This window comes from Bos indicus, chromosome 11 (assembly GCF_029378745.1).
Source record: "Bos indicus isolate NIAB-ARS_2022 breed Sahiwal x Tharparkar chromosome 11, NIAB-ARS_B.indTharparkar_mat_pri_1.0, whole genome shotgun sequence".
Lineage (NCBI taxonomy): Eukaryota > Metazoa > Chordata > Mammalia > Artiodactyla > Bovidae > Bos > Bos indicus.
Genome location: NC_091770.1, coordinates 19487386 through 19512020, shown reverse-complemented (window position 1 = coordinate 19512020; position 24635 = coordinate 19487386). Strand labels below are relative to the sequence as shown.

The following is a 24635-nucleotide window of genomic DNA, read 5'->3' as shown; positions in this document are numbered from 1 at the left end:
TTCATGTCTAATTTTCCAAAAATATCTGTCTTTTTTGGTACATTATGCAGAGAAGGTTTTTTATGACCTTATTGCAGTTTGACATCTTTGTAATGAAAATATTAAAATGCTTCATTGCTGAAGTCTGGGCACCCATATCCCACAATAGATCAAATCTGGGAAATCCTTTATTTCTGAGATCTCTCTGGGTGGTTTAGTCTGCAGGAAATCTAAGAGAGGTCAGGTGGTGAAGACCTTCCCATCCCGGAGGTCACAGTGGCTGTGTGAGAAGAGCCCTGCCCCATGTGTGGACTGAGTCTCTTTCCACTCTTGTCAGAATGGAGATGTTTGGCCTTCAGATTTTATTGAATAGTGTCACTCTCTAGGCAAGTACTATGTATTAGAAGGAATGGGTTTAGGGAAGTTCCTGGTGAAACATAGGTTTAGGAAACCCTAGTCCAGTGGTTAAGACTCTAAGCTTCTAATGCAGGGGGCATGAGTTTGAATCCTGGTTGGGGAACGAATATCGTGTATGCTGTGCAGACAAAAGGAAAAATAAAAACACTTCCCTGGTAGTCCAGCAGTTAAGAATCCACCCACCAATAATGCAGGAGAGGTAGATTTGATCCCTGGTCCAGGAAGATCCCACATGCCATGAAGCAACTCAGCCCCAGCACCGAAACTACTGACCCTGCAATCCAGAGCCTGTGTTCCGCAGCAAGAGAAGCCACCACAATGAGACGCCCACAAAGCAAAAAAAAAAACCCAACACAACCAAAAATAAATAAATAAGGACTGGGTTTTCACCCTGGATGGTGAGGAGACCAGGATTTGAGGGATATGATGAGGGGGATGGATGAGAAGGTCAGTCAGAGATAATGAGAACGTCTCACCAGTGGGCAAAGACTTTGGAGATGAGGATGAAGAATGAATTTGAACTGGGAAAAGCAGAAAGAAAATGAGTGTGAAGAAGGTTGTTTCTCAGCTACAACCAATCAGTTAAATGAGAGAGAAGGACAAAAATTCTAAAAGGCGAATAGTCCAAACACCCCACTTTAGGATACTGTTCTGTGAATTTTACTGTTCACCCCAATGGCTTTTAGGCCAGAACCAGGAAGACAAAAATGTGATAGGATTCACTGGAATGAAAGAGTCAAAAGTGAATTCTGTGAGTCAGTCTCCATAAATTAAGAGCTATTTTATTTTCCCGTAGCTCACCTGTTTGATTCCTTTGACCTAGTGCTTTAACATTTGATTGTTAAAGAAAAGAAGACTGTTTAGGGAGTGCTGAAGAAAAACAGGAGCCACAGAAATAATCGAGTCCTTCAGCCCAGCTCCCTAATTTCCCTTCAGAGCCTAGTGGGGAAGACTCACTGGTAGAGTGTTTCCATCCACGATGAATAATACTGCCACAATTCTGTAGCACTACGTGGTAACTCCATGGTATAAGTTGCCATGTCTGTTGCTTTGCCACCTTAAATATAGTTCTTCTATAATTGTCCAGGGCTCCTTGCCTAACTACAGGCATCCTTGTAGCTCATATGAAAATTAAGTGACTTCAGCATGGGGCTTTTGCATTGTGAGGATTTGCCTAGGTTTTTGTGTACATGAGCGTGGTGGGGGGGTGGGCGCAGAAAATGCTAAAGTTAGAGCTGAAGTTAGATACACTTGGCCCATGTCCTCCAAAACACTGTCACCTTATTATTCTCCTGTAGAAGCCTCTACGGATTTTATCGTAGCAGTTGAACATCTCTGAAAAATTCATTAGATCTCTTTCTTCTTTCTCTGCCTCCATGTCTTTTGACTTTTGGGGAATTTAAAAAAATCACCATTTGGTACCTTAATGCCACATCTTTCAATGAAGCAGCAAAGAGTTAGAACGTTCCCTAGAGAATGGAAGCTGGGCTATTAGCCAATGCTGGTTATTCTGGTAAACTGATTAGCCATCTCATTGAAAAAAAAAAAAAATATATATATATATTTATTTTGCTTTTTTAAATATAATTTTTATTTATTTAGTTAGTTAGTTTTGGCTGTGCTGGGTCTTCATTACTGCATGGGGTTTCTCTTGTTGCAGCAAGCAGGGCCTACGCTCTAGTGGCCATGCTCAGGCTTCTCGTTGTGGTGGCTTCTCCACTTGCAGAGTACGGACTCTAGGATGTGTGGGCTTCAGTAGCTGTGGCAGATGGGCTCTGTAGCTGCGGCTGCAGGACTCTAGAGAACAGACTCAGTAGTTGTGGCACATGGGCTTAGTGGCTCCACAACATGTAGGATCTTCCCAGATGAGGGATTGAACCCATGTTTCTCCTGCATTGGCAGGCGAATTCTTTACCACAATGCCAGCAGGGAAGCCCTCGTTGAAATTTTAAATTAAGTAAGATATGAACTATTAATCTATTAAATTGGTGTTATATTTAGCCCTTTGTTAATGTGTGTTTTTTTTTCTGAGAACACATGAGTTACGTTTACTGGTTTTTGGTATTTGGTTTAATACTCTTTATCATTTCTCCTAGATTTCATTATATATGCAAAATTGGACAAGAAGAATATGGTAGTGGTGTGGGTTCCACTAAACAGGAGGCAAAACAGTTGGCTGCCAAACTGGCTTATGAAAAGATAGAATCAGAAACAATGGTATGTACTGCCTTGGGATTTGATTTCTATGTTTTAAAATTCTCTCTGAAGTTGATTTGAAGTTAAATGATATTTAGGTGATGTCAAGACAGCCAGTCACATAGCAAAAGCACTCCTTCATGCTGTGTCCCACCAATGAGCCCTGTGGCCATGAAGCTTCAGAAGGATCACAGTTCTCATGACAGCTCAACGTTTCTTAAATTCAGATCAAACATCCATAAAAATGTATTAATCCTGTAATTCTTTATGGCTGTGAATTTGGTAAATGTGGGGAAATAAATGTGGGAGTTGGTTCACAGAGACTAAGCTACTATAAGAAGTCACTTAGTTGTACTTTTAAATCTTGCAGAGAGATGGTTTCAGTGCTGCGTGTGGTGATGTCGAAAGAAACTCTCCAGCAGTGAGTACGTCGTAAGTATGGACAAACCAGTGTGACAAACAAATTCAGATTGCAGCCTGAAAGAGCGGATATTTACGAAAATGTTTAATGTCGAAGGAGAATTTAGAAAAAGCAATTAGTGATCAACAAAAAATAGGTAGAATTCATAAACTAATAGCTGTCCTCTTTTCTTTTAGTAGTTCTGAATCACCGTCTGAAAATGGCTTCTCAACAAATGCATCAGAAAGAAGTGATAACAACAGTGGCACATTAAACAGCTCTTCCGTGTCTCCAGGGGTATAGTATTAGTCTCTAACTTTCCTAGTTAATCTTATTTTCCTTTGTGTTTCCCCATTTAAAAGTGACCTCCAGTACCTGTCATAATTTTTCAATTTTTTTATGGGCTCTTATTTAATCAAAATATTTTGCAGCCTTTTCTCTCTCCTTTCTTTATTAACTCCCATTCCTCACATGCAAAATTTTTCTGCTCTTCACTCCCATCTTTCTCTCCCTACTCACCTTTGTATTTTTCATGTATTCCTATAATCTGGCTTCTTTTCTTCTATCAATTGGATGGTATTTAGAAGGTTCACTCATAGATTTCTGCTTCTGTTTTAATAAATCAGAGCTAAACTTAAAAACCAGATAGTTTTTGTGGTGATGATTAGTGTTATCAAAATATTATATTTATAAAGAACTAGAAAGACATCCCTGTTGGTGCAGTGGCTAAAACTCCATGCTCTCAATGCAAGGGGCCCAGGTTCCATCCCTGGTCAGGGAACAAGACCCTGCATACCGCAACGAAGACCTGGCATAGTCAAATAAATATTTTTTTAAACTACAAACAAATCAATGAGAAAAAGATAAGCAACTCAGTAAAAAAGAAAAAGTGTACAAAAGAGCTGAACAGACAGTTTAGAAAAGAGATACCCAAAGGGGCAACAGACATATGAAAGGATGCTTCACTTCATAATAATCAGGAAAATGCAAATGAAAACAACAGCTAAATACCATTTTAAACCATCCGATTGGCAAAATTTGAGTCTGGCTGTTCTAAGTGTTGACACAGCTCTGTTCCTGTTGTGCCTATTATGTGCTGTTACAGCAATAGTATATGTTGCTGGCTGATGTATAAATTGGCCTTGACTGTCTTAGGGAGCAACTTGGGTGGAGTTGAGGGTGTGCCAGCTGTATTGCCAATTCTACACCTAGATATGTCTTTTAGAGAAACACATATATGTGTGCACAGAGATACATGTATATGCATGTTCTTTGCAAAATTGTTTGTAATAGAAGAGACTGGAGAAAATATTGTCCATTTACAGAATGTCTGAATTAATCATAATGCAGTCACTGTGCAAAACTGAGGCTGGTGGGTGATAGGAACTCAAGAAATCTTAGTCTGATGTTTGTACTCAGTGTCAACATACTAAAATTGTTAAAACAACACGACACCTACCAGAATAAAAGTGAATATGCTTAAAAAAGAGCTATGTTAATTTTTGAGAGATATGTCAAAGACTCCTCTTTTTTGGCTAAATGTTAAATTATTGATTTGTCCTAAAAATGTTTTAAACTAGATCCCTGGGCCCCATTTGTTTTCTTTACTAGCACTGTGAGTAATTGTAATGCATAGTTTCTTGCTGAGATCTGCTGGCCAGAGGATCATTTGGGAAGCCATATTCTATACCTGGAGAATCAGTGCTTCTGTAGAACATGCCCTGCAGTTCTTTTTTTTTTCCCCCCTGTTGTGCTGCACAGCATATGGGGTCTTGGTTTCCTGACCAGAGATCAAACCCGTGCCCCCTGCTTTGGAATAGAATTGCAGAGTCTTAACCACTGAATCTCAGGGCCCCTACAATTTGTGTTTTTTGACTTTCTTATCATATCTGTCTTTGCTATAATTGATGAGAACATTGATGTAGACAAGTACACTGAAAGCAGGGCTTGCTGAGAGCATATAAATTGATGAGGTTGTTAATCTTAAGGACAAAGAAATGTGGTCAGAGAACCATCTAGAAGTACAGGAGAAAAGATGGCCAAGAGAAGCAGGATACTTGACTTAACCGTCTGAAACGATTTTCCATTTTCTTTTGTTATAGGACGGTTCCAGAAATAATTCCAGGAAGGTGAAGAGGTGAGTATCATCATGCATTGGACTTATTTAGAAATGAAGTTTTATTTCAGATCTAGTTTATTCATCTATTTATGAAGTCTTCAGTATTTGTATTGTATGCCCTTATTTGAGTGGAGTTTCAGGAATTCAAAGCATGATTAAGGCTCACAGAAATCTCGAAATCTACGAACAAATAATTCTAAATACATAGAGAAGTCTTTGAACATATGCACACAATACATTGTAGGCACAAAGGCCTATGGGGCTATTGGTTGAGTAATTGGTTAAGTGCATTCTTTTGGACAAGTCTAACAGAAGAAGTGGGCTTGTAGAGGTATTCTTAAGAGAAATGTATTATGTGAATTCCCTGGTGACCAAATGGCTAGGACTTGGCACTTTCACTGCTGAGGGCCAGGTACAATTTCTGGTTGGGGGAATTAAGATCCCATAAGCCACATGGCACAACCGAAAAAAAAAAAAGAGAGAGAGAAGTGTATTATTTTGCAGACAAGCAGGTAGGGTAGAAATGTTATCATAACTCAGGGAAGAAATAAACGATCAGATGTGCTGTAAATTAGGAAGACTTGGCCTCTTGAACAGAAGAGAAAAGCAAGGATGTGAATACAGTTAGCAGTGGGAGTGAGACGGCAGCAGGAGCCACTATGAGGCACCAGTACATTCTGAACAGTAGGTAACACTTGCAGAAAGATGACGCCAGATGCTGGTGTTCAGATGGAGAGAGGCGAGGTCTGTGTGTGAGATGGTCAGGCCATCAGACTGATCCAGTGATGGGGAGGAGGAGAATTTGTGAGACAGACTGTAGAAGAAGAGTAGACATGACTTGAGGGAATAGAGTTAAAGAGCTGGGTGAAGAAGATGCAAAGGAAAAAGGAAATGACTGTTCCTTGTGAATGAGATGCAGGCAAGTGTCATGGCACTGATGGTGTCAAGGGAGTCCAAGACTTGGAGGGAAGATTGTTGTTGTCTAACTCTACAATCCCTTGGACTGTAGCCCAGCAGCCTCCTCTGTGCATGGGAATTCCCAGGCAAGAATACTGGACTGGGTTGCCATGCCCTTCTTCAGGAGATCTTCTTGACCCAGGGATCAAACCCTCATCCCTGTGTCTCCTGCATGGGCAAGTGGATTCTTTACCACTGCGCCACCTGGGAAGCCTGGAGGGAAGATAACAATTTGTATTTGTTTAGTTTTAGGTGGCATTTGGACTTCCAATTGTAGGAGGCTTACCACCAGCAAGGAATAAATGACAAAGGAAACACAACCAGGATGAGAATTCAACAAGACAGATTTCCTAAGGTTTTGAGTCTAAAGGGAGAAAAAGAGGCTAGCGGCATGCTGGCAATCAATGTGTTAAGGCTGAAAAACACAGGAAAAGAGTGAAAAATCGTTAGAGCACAGAGAACCCCATTGTTTCTTAAGACAAAGGTTAGAACCTTTACTACCCTGCTATTCTAATAGTTGACTCATAATAAAAAAAAAGCCTAGTGCATAGCATAAAATCCACTCTTAATAAGTTATACTTGATTTTAGTTTTGAATTTATGTGTTTCTCTTAACTTTTAGAAGTTTGGCGCCTACATTTGTCTCTCCTGTGAAGACAGAAGGAAACATTTATAGTGTGAACGAAAGGTAAGAGGGAAAACCAAGAAAAAGAAAAAGAATTTGTTTAAGGATACATGTACAAAAGTTGACAAAAGTTTCTTAAGGGACAGTTGAACATCAGGCAAGTTAAGTTATATCTCTCCCTGAACAGTTTGTTTTAGCTCAATCAGGCCCACAGAGGATCATTGCCTCATGGAGGAGTACACTTTAGATGTGTTCAAACGGAATGTGGTGTCTGTGTGGTACTCATGTGGGTTTCTTTGACATCTCTGGGAGGTTTTAATATTGAAAGCCAATATTTCTGTAAACCAGTAATTTTTTTTCAACAAAAGTACTCCTGCAGGAATCAGATTAGATCCATTTGAATCTGTTTTCCATTTTCCAGCTTCATAGCAGATTTCACTTTGAAAAGTGTTCCTTTGGTGGTCGATCGCATGTTTGAGCTTAAATAAAGTATCTTTTAAAAAGGAGGCCTATTTGCAACAGAGGAACATCAAGTACAAACTTAAGAAATAATAATGCTATGCTATACTGTGCTAAGTCACTTCAGTCGTGTCCGCCTCTGTGTGACCCCATAGACGGCAGCCCACCAGGCTCCCCCGTCCCTGGGATTCTCCAGGCAAGAACACCGGAGTGGGTTGCCATTTCCTTCTCTAATGCACGAAAGTGAAAAGATAAAGTGAAGTCGCTCAGTCGTGTCCGACTCTTAGTGACCCCATGGACTGCAGCCTACCAGGCTCCTCCGTCCATGGGATTTTCCAGGCAAGAGTACTGGAGTGGGGTGCCATTGCCTTCTCCAAGAAATAATAAAGAATGACCAAGTATGTAATAAGTACCTAATATATATCTGGCACTGTGCTGGGCATCGTATTTATAGCAGGAACAGTAGAAGCAGCCCGTGTCCTTTTGGAGTTTTTGTGGGGATGATAATTACACACTGTGACCAGCGGTCTAAAGGAAAAGCCATGGTGTGGTTGGGGACCCTTGAATTTAGGGTGAGGGATGAGGCAGGGCTTTCTCTGGGCCACAGTTGTGGGGAGGCTTGAGGGATGAGTTAGCACAGGGCGGTGGGGAGCCCCTGGTACTCTGTGAAAGAGGAGCACATGGGAAGGCGAAAGTGGGACAGGTAATGTGAGCACCCGAGGAACTGAGAGAAAGCCATGTGCCAGGAGGGCAGTGGCCAAGGAGCCGGGGTCACCAGACAAGCCGGAGAGGGGACGGGGACAAACAGGTGGCCCCTGGTAGCCTATGTCAGGGTTTTCTGGGTTTTGCTGAATGCAGGGGCAGGCTTGGGAAGCGTTTGGCCAATAGTCGTGATCAGACTTAGTATTTATCACACTGATTGCTGTGAGGCTCGTGGACTGGAGCAGAGGAAGGTGAGGAGGTGGTGTGTCTTGTGAAGAGGGTTTGGTGGGAGTCTTATTGGAAGCTTGCGCCAATGGGGGAAAGTGGGCAGACACCCGCAGATGTGTTTTGGAAAGAAAATTGGCAGGTCTTAATGATGGAATGTGGGGCAGGAGAGAGGGGAAACCCAGAGAGGTGCAAACATAAACAGGCTCATTTCTTGTATAATAGCTTGGTAGTAGCAGGGAACACAGTCTGGCACTCTTCTCTAAAGTTTTATACTTGGAATAGAAGATTCTTTACCATTCTTTCATGCAGCCAGGCGGTGACTGACTCCCAGGAGTGATCTGTTATGTTGGGATGGGAAGAGGGAAGGCTTATCCTTTGTGATTCAAGAGTTTCTGTGAAATGGATCCTTCTTACTCAGAAGGGGAGAGTCCTGTTTGTTATAGAGTCCATTTCACTAGTGCCTTTAAGGGAAAGCAGAAGGGTTGGAGTGGAGGAACAGAGGACATTGAACTCAGAATAACAGCAGCATTTTATCTCTCAAGGTTATTCAACGATTTCACAGAAGTAACACCAATTGGCTCAGGTGGATTTGGCCAAGTTTTCAAAGCCAAACACAGAATTGATAAGAAGACTTATGTTATTAAATGTGTTAAATATAATAGTGAGTAAGTAGTAATATTTTATTTTTTTAAATGTGAACTTGCACTCTTCTTTTTTACGTATCCTCTTCTTCATTAGTGTATTTTTTTTCCTGGTCCTCCTTGAAAATATTATTCATGAGGAGAATGATATTTGGCTTACTCTGAAATGACCTCACTTTCCCGTGGTTACTTTAATTAAAAAATGGATATACCATTGATTATCCTTGAGGCTATGTTGATGAGAACTACAGTTATAAAATCTTTTAGCTCAAGGTGACCTTTGAGTTTTTCTAGTCTCATCTCCTTATCTTACAGAGGAGGAGAGTGAGATTCGAAGATGTGAACTGATTTGCCAAAGGTAAAAGCTAGTTGATAATTGTGCTGGTTGTCTATTATTGCATAATACACCACTCCAAAATGCAGTGGCTTAAAAAAGTTATGACCAACCTAGATAGCATATTGAAAAGCAGAGACATTACTTTGCCAACAACAAAGGTCTGTATAGTCAAAGCTATGGTTTTTCCAGTGGTCATGTATGGATGTGAGAGTTGGACTGTGAAGAATTTCTGGCTGAGCGCTGAAGAATTGATGCTTTTGAACTGTGGTGTTGGAGAAGACTCTTGAGAGTCCCTTGGACTGCAAGGAGGTCCAACCAGTCCATTCTGAAGGAGATCAGCCCTGGGATTTCTTTGGAGGGAATGATGCTAAAGCTGAAACTCCAGTCCTTTGGCCACCTCATGTGAAGAGTTGTCTCATTGGAAAAGACTCTGATGCTGGGGGGGTATTGGGGGCAGGAGGAGAAGGGGATGACAGAGGATGAGATGGCTGGATGGCATCACTGACTCGATGGACGTGAGTCTGAGTGAACTCCGGGAGTAGGTGATACACAGGGAGGCCTGGCGTGCTGCGATTCATGGGGTTGCAAAGAGTCAGACACGACTGAGCAACTGAACTGAACTGAGCTGAAACACCAAATTGTTATTATCTCTTACGGTCCTTTGAGTTGACTGTGTTCACCCGGGTCATTCATCATGCATTTGCAGCCAGGAGTCATCTAAAAGCTTGGCTTGGCTGGACATTGGAGATGGCTCTCACATGGCTGGCAGTGATGCTGGCTGTGGCTACAAGTGCAGCTGGAGCTGTTAACCAGAGCGCCTCCACCTGGCCGCTTTATGTGGCCTGGGCGTTTCACAACTTAGTCATTGGGTTCTAAGAAGGACTGTCCCAGAACAACTCATCCCAGGAGGAAGCAGTCTTGGAAGTTCCACATCATATTGATTAAACAAAGTCACTCTGGTCAGCTCGAGGGAGAGGGCAAATAGACTCTTACCACTTAGTCTGAGGAGTGGATGTGAGCATGGGCAGAGAAGAAATTAATGATGACCATCCTTGGGCCCTATCTCCTGTGGTAACAAGGTGGAGATTTAGAACTCATCCTCTGGAATTCCAATCTACTGTGTTCCCACCATATCCCAAAGCTTCCCATGTTTGTTTTATGTATTATCTGTGCCCCTCCCCACCCCCACCCCAATTATTGGATAACAGAACTCCTTTTCGAAGGAAGACACAGAGGAAGGAGCTCTGAAATCCCATGTTCACCGATCTTGCCTGTTATTTTCTGGCAGCTGTTATTATTTGTAATTTGGCCAGACAGATCCCTCAAGGATCAGAGAAGGAGATGGAAAAGGGATATAAGTGAACAAAAATGACATAAGAAAAGAAGAAGCAGGTGTGGTGTCTTAGATGCTCTTCATCCAGTCAAACCAACCTATTGTTTGTCCCGTGGACAAAGCCTTGCGGTTGAAATACCTTCATACTGCTGCTGCTGATGCTAAGTCGCTTCAGTCGTGTCCAACTCTGTGCGACCCCATAGAGAGCAGGCTCCCCGGTCCCCGGGATTCTCCAGGCAAGAACACTGGAGTGGGTTGCCATTTCCTTCTCCAATGAATGAAAGTGAAAAGTAAAAGTGAAGTCGCTCAGTCGTGTCTGACTCCCAGCGACCCTATGGACTGCAGCCCACCAGGCTCCTCCATCCATGGATTTTCCAGGCAAGAGTACTGGAGTGGGGTGCCATTGCCTTCTCAGACCTTCATACTACTTGGCATCAAAATAAGGCTTTTTCCTTCATTGTTTTGCTTACCAGGAATACTGCTGTTCTTTCTATCCCATAACATCTTTTTTAACGGTAATCCTTCATGATGATAAGGGTGCAGTACCTTGAACATTTCTCATAGATTCAGTTCAGTTCAGTCGCTCAGTCATGTCTGACTCTGCGACCCCATGAATCGCAGCATGCCAGGCCTCCCTGTCCATCACCAACTCCCGGGGTTCACTCAGACTCACGTCCATTGAGTTGGTGATACCATCCAGCCATCTCATCCTCTGTTGTCCCCTTCTTCTCCTGCCCCCAATCCCCCCCAGCATCAGAGTCTTTTCCAATGAGACAACTCTTCACATGAGGTGGCCAAAGTACTGGAGTTTCAGCTTTTGCATCATTCCTTCCAAAGAAATCCCAGGGCTGATCTCCTTCAGAATGGACTGGTTGGATCTCCTTGCAGTCCAAGGGACTCTCAAGAGTCTTCCCCAACACCACAGTTCAAAAGCATAGATTGGTACAGCACAGTTAAAAATACACTTGGAGATATGCAACGAGAAGCATTAAAGTATTTGTGTGCTTTGACCTATGGATTTCCTATTGGGAACCTATACCAAGGATTATCCAGATTACAGGAAAAGTTATTCAAGTAGATAAAAATCACAATGTCATTTATAATAGTGAGAAATTAGAGCAAACAATGTTCAGCAATAAAGGAATGATTTAGTATGTTTTGTGCTCTCCTCTGATCAATGACTGTTTTGCGGTCATTAAAAGTGAGGGTTATATACTGTAAATATTTATATACACTATGAATGGCACGATGCTAGAAGTTGCTTCAGAATAATGCAGGGAAAGATGAGGAAGTAGGTAAGAGTATACAGGAAACAAGATTGGCCAGGAGTTAATTACTGTTTCATCTGATGGCCAGGTAGGGGTTCATTCTACTATTTGCTCTACTTTTTAATACTTTTGAAATTTTACATTAAAATGTTTATACATGATGGTTAGACAGATTGTATAGTAATAGGGAAAAATTTAAAGATAATATATGAGAAAACGTTAGATAAATATATATACTATAATTACACATATGTAAACATGTATATGAAGAAAGACTATAAGAAATCATCTAAACTCATAAGTGTGTTAGGATTGTGTTAATATATGAGTAACTTTTTCTCTATTTTTACAAATTTTACATCATACAGAACTTTTCAAATTAAAAAAATAAGTTGCAAAATGTTTGCTTATCCTTTCTCATTCTTGAAATCTCATATACTCCACTTAGCATAGGATTGTCATAACTCTTACCTATGCATTCCTGTAAAGCTCCCACATTGTGCAGTGAAATTTCAGTTTCTCTGCATAGATCTCCCTCTGTGTATATTTTTGCCATGCACTGAAAATTCTGAATTAGGTTCTTCATGCAGCTTGGATTACCTACCCTTGCTGCCCAAATGGAGTTTGCTTTTGAAATCCAAAGTGATTTTAACACGAGTCTAAATAAAACATAATGGATGATTTTTATTTTAGATTCAAAAAAAGTTTGCATCACTGGTAGCTCACAAGAGTACTACCTGTGACTTCTAAATTGTCTGAGGTTTGAAATAATTTTAGTCACTGTTTTTTTTTTCTTATGTTGAGAGTGAAAACAGCTGATTTTTTTTCTGTGTTCACTCTTTCCTTTTGAGAGCTGCAGGCTTCCGTTCTAAACCTTGGTGTGGGAACCATGGCAGCTGTTTAATAAGGGAATATTGGTGATTGTCTCCTATTGCTCAAGGTGTTTTGTTATTATCAGGGATGGATACTGACGCCTTTGTGTTCCCTGTTTCTTTTAACTAGGAAGGTGGAGCGTGAAGTGAAAGCTTTGGCAACACTTAATCATCCAAATATTGTTCATTACCACAATTGTTGGGATGGGCATGATTATGATCCTGAGCAAAGCTTAAATTCTTCAAGGTAACTAAAAATAAACTCTCATAGTCTTAATAGGAGGAGCGAAACTTGTTTACTGTGTGTGGGTCAGTGGATAAGGCCACTAATTATTACATTTAATAATCATAACCAGAAACTTTGAGACACTGTTATGCCTCCATTCTACAAATGAAGAGACAATGAATAATCTTTTCCTTGCTGCAAATTTGCTTTAAAAAACGTTTTTTTAAAATTGTCCTCTGTGGCTTCCCTGGTGACTCAGATGGCAAGAAGCTGCCTGCAATGTGGGAGACTGGGGTTTGATCCCTGGGTTGGGAAGATACCCTAAAGAAGGAAGTGGTAGCCCATTCCAGTAAATTCTTGCCTGGAGAATTTCACTGACAGAGGGACCTCGTGGACTACAGTCCATGGGGGTCGCAAAGAGTCACACAACTGAGTGACTAACACTGACTGTGGTTTTTGACGTCTCAGGCTTAGGTTTCCTGACTGTTGTTTAAAGTACAGGCTTTCTCACGTGCCCTGACTCCAGTCCAGGTGGTAAATGCAGACAGCACAACTGGAGGCCGCCCTCCCCCCACTGCTAACGCTCTTCTGCTCCACTCAACTGGTTGGCAGGGTGCAGTCACAGGGTCCCTTCTGTGTGTAATCATACCACTCATGGTGAGGTGAAGGGCAGTCTAAATAATTCCAAGACCCTGAGCTGTGATGGGGGTACCCCCCCGGCCCTTGCATTACTCATGTTTGTCTCAGGCAAGCCACTGGAAAAGGACTGAAGGGTTATAAAGAGCCTCCCTTTGAAAGTCACCCCGTGTTCCTTGGAGACAGTTCTTTCAGTGCAAACCTGAGGCCATGGTGAGCCTGTTCATTCACCGTCTCCTGACTCCAGCCCTATCTCCACACCATGTAATTTAGAACTGTATCTTTAGTTTCAGAAGTACCATCCGCATATGGACTTCAGCTTTTAGAAAATTCCTGGCTACCTTTTTTTTTATTTTCTAGCCAACATATGCTCAAAGAATTTAAATTAATATTAAAGCCAACTTAGTTCAGAAAAGAACAACTACCATGATTAGCAAAATCGGTCCTCCTTGCTGTGTGGTGTGTGCTTAGTCGCTCAGTCATATCCAACTCTTTGTGATCCCATGGACTGTAGCCCATCAGGTTCCTCTGTTCATGGGATTTTCCAGACAAGCAAACTGGAGTGGGTTGCCATTTCCTACTCCACAGGATTTTCCCAACCCAGCGATCAAACTCACGTCTCTTGAGTCTCCTGCATTGGCAGGCAGATTCTTTGTCACTAGCTCCACCTGGGAAGCCCCGCCTCATTGCTATACCTCGTAACAATTTTTGGCATTTCTCTTAGAGTTCCTATCCATGTACTACTGCAGCAGTCCCTAACCTTTTTGGTGCCAGGGACTGGTTTCATGGAAGACAGTTTTTCCATGGGCCAGGGAGAGGGGATAGTTTGGGGATGATTCAAGCGTATTACATTTTTTGTGCTCTTTATTTCTGTTATTATTATATAACCTCTGCTTCAAATCATCAGCATTAGATCCCAGGGGTTGGGGCCTGCTGCACTGTTGTTTTCTGCTTGTTTATCCTTTATCACTCTCCCATCAAACTATAATCCTCATGAGAACAAGGCTAGTGTCTAACTCATTTTCTTATCTTTAGGTGCCTGTTCTGTGTCTTTTGCAAAATAGATGCTCTGTAGAGCAATCGTGAATTAAAATGTTTCAAAATTACAATATATAATAATGAAATTTGGTTTTCTGCAATTTTGTCATGCTTATGCTTCTCTTCCTATCTATTAGCAAAGATAGTCAAGGACCTTCAGTGTTAAAGAATGGGAAGGCTTCTACTTTACAACTTAGCTAAATAAACAAAGCTTTGCTATCTGGGAACTTATGACCTAAATAAAGAGTGGTTTATTATGTGTTGACTCACATTTGTTATATTTAGATTTCTGTTTTGAGACATGTTTGGCATTTTTAAGAAGGTGTCATTTTTTAAATTTAATTTTTAAGTGTATTTTTTTATAAATTTATTTTTATTGCTACTTATACAGTGAATTTTATCCCAGATCAAAGACTAGGTGCCTTTTCATCCAGATGGAATATTGTGATAAAGGTACGTTGGACCAATGGATTGAGAAAAGAAGAGGCAAGAAGCCAGACAAACGTTTGGCTTTGGATTTCTTTCAACAAATAACAACAGGAGTGCATTATATACATTCAGAACAGTTAATTCATAGAGACCTTAAGGTGAGTGGAAAATGTGCTGTATTGAGAATTGGTAAATAGAATTTATTAATGTGAAAGTCTGTCTTCTTTAGTTTTCTAATCGATTGACAGTCGTGAGGAAATAACATCTCTGATCCTGTAAGATTAGAGTGGATATAGCACTTGCCCCAGGTACCAGTCTGTAGAATCAATCAGGAGGTTGCCAGGACTGTAAACTTACTAAGATGCTGAGCTCTGCAAGAAGCAGCTCATTGCTCATTCACTTCTGGTCCTATTTGCCATCCTGGCTGATACCTTCACCCCAGTTGTAAACACTAACCACTTTAGTGTACTGGACATTTCTATGCACATAATTCTTGTGGCTGGCACATCTAGTTGAGTGCTCTGTCTCTGCCTCTACTGCTACCCAGGCTTGTCTGAGAGGCAGAAGAGACTCTGGTGACTCTGGCTTTGGGAACACGATTCTCTTAACCTTTTAAGTCATTACTCTTGAGGGCAGTCACAGCCACTAAGTCCAGAGTCTCGAATTTGCTTGGCACTTGGTGAGACATCTCTGCCCCATGAAAACTGCGGCAATGCAAACCTTGGACCATGCCATATACTTTTGTATTTTCATTTTCTTCTGGCTTCCTAGCTTCTCTCATGGTCTAGATGAGCAGTTTTCCCATTTCCTCCTCAAAATCAGACAGAAGAGCTTTTCAGTCTTCCCTTGGCACTCTGTTCCCCTGTGATTTGCGTACCGTCGTCAAAAACCTCCCATGCTGAATCCTATCACCAAACCTTTGCTCGTGTGCTCACATGAGACACTCTTCTACCTGTCCGCTTTGGTCTCAATTTCTTTATGAGGCTTTCCTGGTCATTCTGGATTAGACAGAAGCACCTCGTCTATATGGACCTTGGGCTTATCCCACATGTCTAAAACAGCCAGGAACGAGAAACAAAGAAAAATGTTCCTTGAGAAAAATAAGCAGCCATGTACATAGTTGTTTGTTGGCCTTGGTAGGAAAAGATGGCCCTTAAGAGGTATTGCATCCTTGGTCTTCTCAGGGGCTGGATGTCTGACGCCTTCATATTGGGCTGCCTCTGGTTCCAATATCTCATTTTGTTAATAACAGTATTTGAAGGTGTTCTTTGAAGTTGGAAGGATATAAGGACTCTGTTCAAAAGAATACATTTAGAATGGCTATACGTTCACTTTGAAATGAATCATATAGAGTTAAATAAGAAATTAAGCACAATTATCTCTTTATACAATCATTTGCAAATAAATTATCTACTTACACAGTCATCTCCTCTACTCAGAGGTTTGGGCATTTCCTCCCAGGCCCCCATCAGGATGAGTTAATGAAAATGCCTAGTGCTCCCTTCTCCCACCACGTGGTTGGCCAGTTCCCTCCTGTATCTTGCACTGCTTGTGCCTCTTGTCGGGGAGTCATCTTTTCTTGTGTCTGTAGAGAGTGTTTGCCCTATGTTTGCAGGTGCTCAAAGGTCAGACTTTCATCTTTTTTAACTTGCTAACTTCACTGATACAGTTACTGCTTTTTCACATCTGAGAGAAGATGTAAACAAAAGTGTGCATCTTATTTTGTGATGCTTCGCAAAATACCTGCTACTGGTGGCTTTGCCAGATAATGGTCTTTACCCAATAAAGCCCCTGTTCTATGAAGTCAACCAGCATTTACCATAAGAACTAGACCAAAGATGCTGGTGAGAGACACAGAGGTTTCTGGAGAGAGGGCTTATGGGCTGAGGAGGTTCAATTTCCCAACTGCCCCAGGCTCCTCGGTCACCTTATTCTTTTGCCTCCTGGATAAAGTTTGCACCCCCTTTTTTTGCCACACCTTGTGGGATCTTCGTTCCATGACCAGGGATCAAACCTGGGCCCCCTGCAGTGGAAGCACAGAGTCCTCATCAACAACCTTCCTGGTTTCATGGTCTTTAGAATATTAGTCAATACCTTCTACAAAGTTGTGGAATTCTCATTCTGTTCTTCCTTTTTTTTTTTCCCATTATGCTTAAAGAATTATGTAGAAAAATATATTTCAGTGCTAGGCATCAGCTTCCAGTTAACTTGGTATGCCTTCAAAGACAGAGGGGCTGTGTTTGTTAAGAAGTCAGAAGCCTGGAGAAATGGATATAAAGGAAGCTCCCAGGGAAAATTCTGCACAGGGTATTCTGCAGCATTACTGGGAATGGACTCATTCTGAGAATCTCAGGATGGGAGAGGATCTTAAGGGTGTCTCCTTCAATCCCTTTCAAATGCTGGACTCATGTTTGCAGTGTTTCCACCAAGTGGGTGTCCAGCCCTGTCTTGACTACCTTGTAGGATGGGGAACTCTCTAACTCCCATTTGTTGGACCACACGATTACTATATTCAGTTCAGTCAGTTCAGTCGCTCAGTCGTGTCTGACTCTTTGCGACCCCATGAATTGCAGCACGCCAGGCCTCCCTGTCCATCACCAACTCCTGGAGTTCACCCAAACCCATGTCGTATTAGGATATATTAAAAGCAAGTCTTGGGGTCGTTTCCATCCTCTAGCCCTGGATCTATCCCCACAGGGACCAGGCAGGAGTGAATCCATCTTTCTTTGACTTATCTTCAGCTATCTGAAGGCAGCTATTTCCCAAGCTTTCTCTGCTATCAGCTAAAATGTCCTGACTTCTTCAGTTAGCATTTTAAAGACTGATATTAATAAGTTTCCTGTTTTGGGCTACCTAGGAGCAGGTAAATGCCTTACAAGTAAATTTAAAAATAGCTGTTAAGAAGTATGAATTGGATATGTGATAAAAATCTGTCAAATTAGTACTTATAACATATTTTTTCGGCAGCCAGGTAACATATTTTTAGTAGCTATGAACCAAATCAAGATTGGAGACTTTGGACTTGTTACATACCTGAAAAATGATGAAACGCGGACAAGTAAAAAGGGAACTTTACGATACATGAGCCCAGAACAGGTGAGGTCCCCTTTCTTTCTGTCTAGATATTTTTTATCTCTTTCATTTTTTAATTATAAAAATAACAGGCACTCATAAAATTAAAATAATACATAAGTAAATAGAATGAAAATGGAAAATTACCATTACTCTTCATTTTTATTCCTACTCTTTTCACCAGAGTTGGTAGTTTATCCTTTTAGGTCATTTTCTTTGAGTTATAAAAAATATATAGATACATATATTTATGGAGACTTTTTTACATAAAAATAATAAATACATTTTATGAAGCTACTAAAAGTTATTTTGTGACTTAATTTTTTTTTACTCAACAGTGTATCATAATCTTTCCATATCTGTACAAATAGATCTGACACATTGTTTTTAACAACTGTATTGTACACCAAAATACAGATAGACAGCAATCATTTAACTATTTCCTGACTGATGGGCATTTATTTAGGCTGTTTTCAACCTTTTACATTTGTAGACATGTTATGTGTCTTCTTCCTTACCTGTGAGTCTAAAAACAAGTATTTCTGTGATAATCAATGATAGAGTCTTTGAAGTGAAATTGTTGACTAGAATGACAGGTGCAGTTTATAAAAACATAACAAAGTTTTTCCAAGGTGTGTAAGTAGAAGTCATAGGAGAGTAACAGCTTCCTTTCAACTCCCATTCTCTTAAATATCTCCTGCATCCAATATTGAGGAAAGATTTATACACCATAAAATTCAGATCTTGAATGTCTACATTTTTTTTTTAGTTCTGACAAAGGCATAGGTTCATGAAGCCTACAAGCCTATGAGAAGGTAGAACATTTTCCTCAGCTTTAGACCCATTTCCAGTCGGTCATTCCTCTCCACTGCCCAGAGGAAACCAGTTCTCTGATTTCTATCACCATAGATTACTTTCCCCTGATCTTGAGCTTCATATGAATGGGATCACATTGTATGTACTCTTCTATGTTTGATTATTTCACTCAAAGTAATGTCTATTGGAGAACCTCTAGTGGTTGCTTATAAATAACAGCAGATTATTCCTTTTTGTGGCTGAATAGTATTCCATTGTATGAATATACCACAATTTGTTCATCCATTCTCCTGTTGATGGACATTTGGGTTGCTTCCAGTTGTGGAATATTGTGAATGAATCTGTGATAAACCTTTGCATGCAAGTGATTTACTGGGCGCTTCACCTAATGGTCTCATTTAACCCCACAGTCAAACTCTGAGGTTCAAACTATTGCTATCTCCATTTTAGGATTTAGATTATTCCCACATTGATGGGTAGTGTATACAGGTGATTTAGCTGTTTAGTGACAGAGATTTGAACCTGGGCAGTCAGGGCCTACATATCTTGCTAATGAATATACATTGTTGTGTATTATAAGACATTTTGGTTAGATAACTTTTTTGGCTTTAGAAGGCATGAATATTTATATCAGTGAGTCACGAATATAAATTTTTTTTTTTCAGCTTTCTTCTGTGAAAGACTATGGAAATGAAGTGGACATCTATGCTTTGGGGCTGATTCTTGCAGAACTTCTTCATATATGTCTCACTTCTTTAGAAACACAGAAGGTAAATACAATGTTACAGAAAGAATTAAGCAACAAAAATTATTGACCATCATATTCAAAGTACTGCTGCAGTTATTGACCTCACGTGAGGATGGACTGGAGCATGTTAGTGTTGACTGCAAATTAAAAATGAATTTTTATCTCTTTCAAGTTTGGGCAACCAATACTTTTTCTTGAAGACCAAACCTTTGGTCTTCTTTGGAAGGTGTGTGCATCTCTGTCTGTAAAATTGTATCGATGGCTTGCTTTGCATAAGACCCTGTGCTGAGCTCTCCAAGGGTTATGAAAATGAGGAAGGCTGTTCTCAAGGAGCTTATATGTTACAAGGAAAGGTAACATAAGAGAATGCTATGAATATTATAGGAGAAGGCATGAAGTCTAATGGAAACAGCTAGGAGGGGGGCTTTGCTAGCTGCAGGGATTTAGGCTTCATGCAGGTGTTTAAATTGGGCTCTGAAGGATTGGTTGGCTTCCAATACTCCAATTTAGAGAGAAGGTGATGCTAGCGTGGAAAAGGATTGGGAAGAATATATTTGGGAATAGTTGGCAGTGTCATTTGTATTGGAGTATATAAGTCAAGGAAGTGGTTGATGGTCAGTGGTACTGGAAAGATATACTGGGATGAAATTAAAGCAAGAATATGAATTTCTTATGAAGACAGTGGGGGGGGGCACCGAATGCTGCAGGCAACTGGATATCCTAGTCTGAAGGTCAGTAAGAGGGACTTGCCTGGAGTTGACAGCCTTCTCCCCTGTAAGGCAGGGATATTGAAAATACCTTGCAGAGGGCTCCAAAAAGGATGCAAGGAGATAATTCATATGATGCTCTTAAAACTTCAACATGCTGTAGTGATCAGGATGGTTCTTAATGGGGGTGGTGGGGGAAAAGGATTCCCGCTTGCTTCTTAGCTGAAGAGATTTTTCTAAAAATCTAGAAATATCCTAGAATTCTGGTATCCCCAGCCTTTTGTGCTTTCTAAGTTTGTTTTTCTCCAAAGTGAATCATTTCCTAATAAACATATATATGTTTAATTTTTAGTTCTTTGACGATCTAAGGAATGGCAGATTAGATGTATTTGACGACAAAGAAGTAAGCATTTAAAAATAATTGAATTTTGTTTATTGCAATGTTTTCTTTCCTAGAATTGACTCTTACTGTCATTACAGAAAGATCTTCTGGAGAAATTACTCTCAGTGGACCCCAAGAAACGACCTACCGCATCTGAGATACTGAAGACTTTGAAGGAGTGGAATAATGTTACAGAAAAAAAGAAACGAAACACATGTTAGATACTTCAAAAAGTATCCTGCTTCTGATAATTCCATTTTCCTGTAACTGTCTAAAATCTGCTTGGGAATATTGATGGTATTTATCTTCTATTTTCATTTTTTCTCTTAATTTTTTTTTTGCCACATTTGAAGAAAGATTTACATTTTTTCTTACTTTAGAAACATTCTTACATTTGACTTTCCCGTGGATAATCTTCTTGTTGTGAAAATACCAAAAGAACCCCTCAAACTTTCTTTTTAATACCAATCAGTGAATCAATTAATGAATGAATATTTGTTAAATGCCTAATGTTTCTAGGCAAAAATAGTATCAGATCTATCTCTGTCTTAAATAGCTAATAATCTAGTTGGAGAATATGGTGACCATGAAAAGATAAGTAAAAAAGATAAATAAGTATAATACTTCTGAAAGCAATTTGGTATCATGTAGCAAACTTATGGCACCCCACTCCAGCACTCTTGCCTGGAAAATCCCATGGGTGGAGGAGCCTGGTAGGCTGCAGTCCATGGGGAGTGACTTCACTTTCACTTTTCACTTTTATGCATTGGAGAAGGAAATGGCAACCCACTCCAGTGTTCTTGCCTGGAGAATCCCATGGGTGGGGGATCCTGGTGGGCTGCCCTCTCTGGGGTTGCACAGAGTCGGACACGACTGAAGTGACTTAGCAGCAGCAGCAAACTTAAATGTATATATCCTTTCCTGAAAAGCAATCAATTCCATTGCTACATACACACCAACAAGAATGTTCATAGGAACCCTGTTCATAATAGCCAAAAAATAGGAAACAGTGCTAATGTGCACCAGAAGAAGAAAGGATACACAAGTTGTGTTATATTCACACACTGGAATACTGTATGTACAGCGTGAAATGAAGGGATTTCAGCTGAACACCCTAACATGCCAGATCTCTCAGGAACATATGTTAAGGAAACAAAGCAGACTGCAGAAAATATACACAGAATGATTCCATTAATATAAAGTTAAAGAACATGGTAAGTGGAATAAGTGTGAAATGAGTGTGTTTAGGTATCCAAACGAATGTGGTAAACAACACAGGGAAGGAAAGGAGTGAGAACAATTATTAGATTCTGATAGTGGTTTTCTCTGAGGAGGGACAGGAGAGATTTAAGAGTTAACAGTTAATTTTTTTTTCCTTACTCTGCATGTTGAGTCCACTAGTGTTTACTGCATAATTCTTTTACTTCTCTTAAATACATTTTGTACATGTTATAACAGACACTTTAAAGAGATGATAATTGTGCTGTAAGACAATAGCTGAGCACAGAAAACAGTCAATCTGGAGGGGTGAGATGACATACTGAGGAACCATGGCACAGGCTTAGAAGTGACATTCCAGTGAGACTTCCAAGTCTGTGAAGGATTGAGATGAATAGAGAGCAGACCACGTGAGGAGCCTGGACAAAGGGCCTGGTATGCATCCTGGAAAAGATAGATTTGAGAAATTGGGTACACTAGTTTGGTTCCATGAATTGCTGTTGGGAACGTGCTTAGTTGCTCCGTTGTGTCCATCTCTTTGTGACCCCATGGACTGTAGCCCGCCAGGCTCCTCTGTCTGTGGAATCCTCTAGGCCAGAATACTGGAGTGGGTTGCCATTTCCTCACTCCAGAGGATCATACTGACGTAGGGATTGCACCCGCGTTTCCTGCATCTCCTGCCTTGGCAGGCAGATTATTTACCGCATAGCCACCTGGGCCAGAAGATAATTAAGGCTGCATCTTGGAAGAACTTGAGGGTTACTTTAAGCTTTGTAGTAACCAACTGCCTTCCCAGGTGGCGCAGTGGTAAAGAATCCGCCTACCAAGGCAAGAGAAGCAGGAGAGGTGGGTGTGATCCCTGGGTGGGGAAGATCCCCTGGAGTGAGGAAATGGCAACCCACTCCAGTATTCTTGCCTGGAAAATTGCATGGACAGAGGAGCCTGGCGGGCTACAGTCCATGGGGTCCCAAAGAGTCGGGAGTGACTGAGCACACAGCAGCAACCAACTATCATTCTAAAATCATCGTGTAATTTTGTAATTTTTAAAATGAGCCAAGTTTAAGCTTAGCAGAAAAATCATGGTAGTAGAAAATACTTTTGTCAAGATTGATAGCAGTTTCTAAAAAGTGTAATTGAAAGCAGTTAATATGGTCTTCAACTCCCAGTGCAGTATTTGATTAAGGCAAGGTTCATCAATGGATGCTAAAACTTTTGGTTGAAAAGGTATTGGGAAACAGGAGCCACAAAAGGATGTAAATATAGTCCCATAGATGATATTGCAAAGGGGAAAATGTATCTTTAAAATGAGAAGATCTTGTCACCACAATAACCAAGTAATTAAAGGTTCAGCATCACCAAAAGTGGAAGCAGTTAACACTGCACCCCTCCTGATGTGATGTAAGAATTATAGACTGTCAGCTGTTTAGTTTTATTGCCCGCAGTGTTTAACTGGAAATTAATCATGAAATTAAATTAAAATGATTAGCCAAATCCTGAATGAAATCACTGATAAGGTAATTAACTTGGGTTTCTCAAAAAGTCAGGACGATGAAAAAGAAAGTAGAGGAACTCTTCTAAATACAGAGAGACTAGAGATACCATGACCAAATGCAATGCTTGAATCTTGATTGTATCCTGGTATATACATACAAAAAAAGAAAAACCCAGGAAATAGCTATAAAAGACATTTTTGAGATAATTGAGAACATTTGAATATAGACTGCATATTAAATGAATTTATAGAATAATTGTTAATTTTCTTAGGTATGATAATGATATTGATAATGATAATGATATTATCATACTGGAAGATGTCTTACTTTTTCTTAGGCAGTGCATACAGAAATATTTAGAGGTGAAGTGGCTTGACATTTGCAACTTACAAATGTTCAGCAAAAATCAAGGTGAACATAAATATGGTATGTAGGTATACACTTAGTCGTTCAGTAGTATCCGACTCTTTGTGACCCTTTGGGCTGTAGCCCGCCAGGCTCCTCCATCCATGGGATTCTCCAGGCAAGAACACTGGAGTGGGTTGCCATTTCCTCCTCCAGGGGATCTTTTCTATCCAAGGGACCGAACCTGTGTTTCCTGTGTCTCCTGCATTGCAGGCAGATTCTTTACCTGCTGAGCCACTGGAGAAACACCTGTGTGCATGTGTGTTTATAGAGAGAGACAGTGAGACAGAGAGAGGGAAGTGTGGCAAAATGTTAACAATGGAAAACTGATAAATCTAGGTGGAGGATATACAGTATTTCTTGTGTTATTCCTAGAGCTTTTCTGCAGATTGAAGTTTTTCTAGGAGGAGACAAATCTTTTAAAAAAGTATTATCTGGATTTGTTGAATAAAGACAAACTCAAAATAAAAGCCAATGAACGTGGCAAATGAGTGAACATGGCTTTATTTTTAACCTCTCATTTTTTAAACTCAGGTATAATTGATTTGCAATATTATATTAGTTTCAAATGTATAGCATAATGATTCGGTTCTTTTATATATCCTTCTCTCACTCAAATATTTCTCGACTACTGTAAAGTAAATATAGCATCCCTTAAAGGTTTATTTTAGCATGTATTTTCTCAGCCTTAAACGATCTAGTAAATAAAAAGTATCCTTTTAGTCAAAGGAGAAGAGGGGCAAAGACCAGGGACCTTATTTGCTAATTAAAACACATATGTGCAGAGATTTTCAAGAGCCATTTTAACCTAATTGCCTCACTAGAAACAGAACTTCTAGGAAATTTTTATTACAGAGAACACATGTTTCCTATTAAATGTGCACATATTTAACATAAATATATATAGATGTGTCATACTCAGCACATGTTATT

General features: G+C 40.3%; 1 protein-coding gene across 2 annotated transcripts in view; it reads left to right on the top strand.

The window, feature by feature from the left end:
• The window catches only part of EIF2AK2 (eukaryotic translation initiation factor 2 alpha kinase 2), a 33505-nt gene extending 9315 nt beyond the window's left edge, over positions 1-24190 (top strand). The window contains exons 5-16 of one of the 2 annotated variants that reach the window (XM_070798508.1): positions 2493-2613; positions 2963-3024; positions 3193-3289; positions 5095-5129; positions 6690-6755; positions 8624-8746; positions 12663-12779; positions 14839-15019; positions 17829-17957; positions 19415-19519; positions 20557-20607; positions 20685-24190. In XM_070798508.1, the coding sequence (XP_070654609.1) occupies positions 2493-2613; positions 2963-3024; positions 3193-3289; positions 5095-5129; positions 6690-6755; positions 8624-8746; positions 12663-12779; positions 14839-15019; positions 17829-17957; positions 19415-19519; positions 20557-20607; positions 20685-20807 (1210 nt within the window). In that variant the 3' untranslated portion in view covers positions 20808-24190. Of the gene's footprint in view, positions 1-2492; positions 2614-2962; positions 3025-3189; positions 3290-5094; positions 5130-6689; positions 6756-8623; positions 8747-12662; positions 12780-14838; positions 15020-17828; positions 17958-19414; positions 19520-20556; positions 20608-20684 lie in introns of both variants that reach the window. The other variant, XM_019969993.2, reaches the window with a different exon arrangement.
• The last annotated feature ends 445 nt before the right edge of the window (positions 24191-24635 follow it).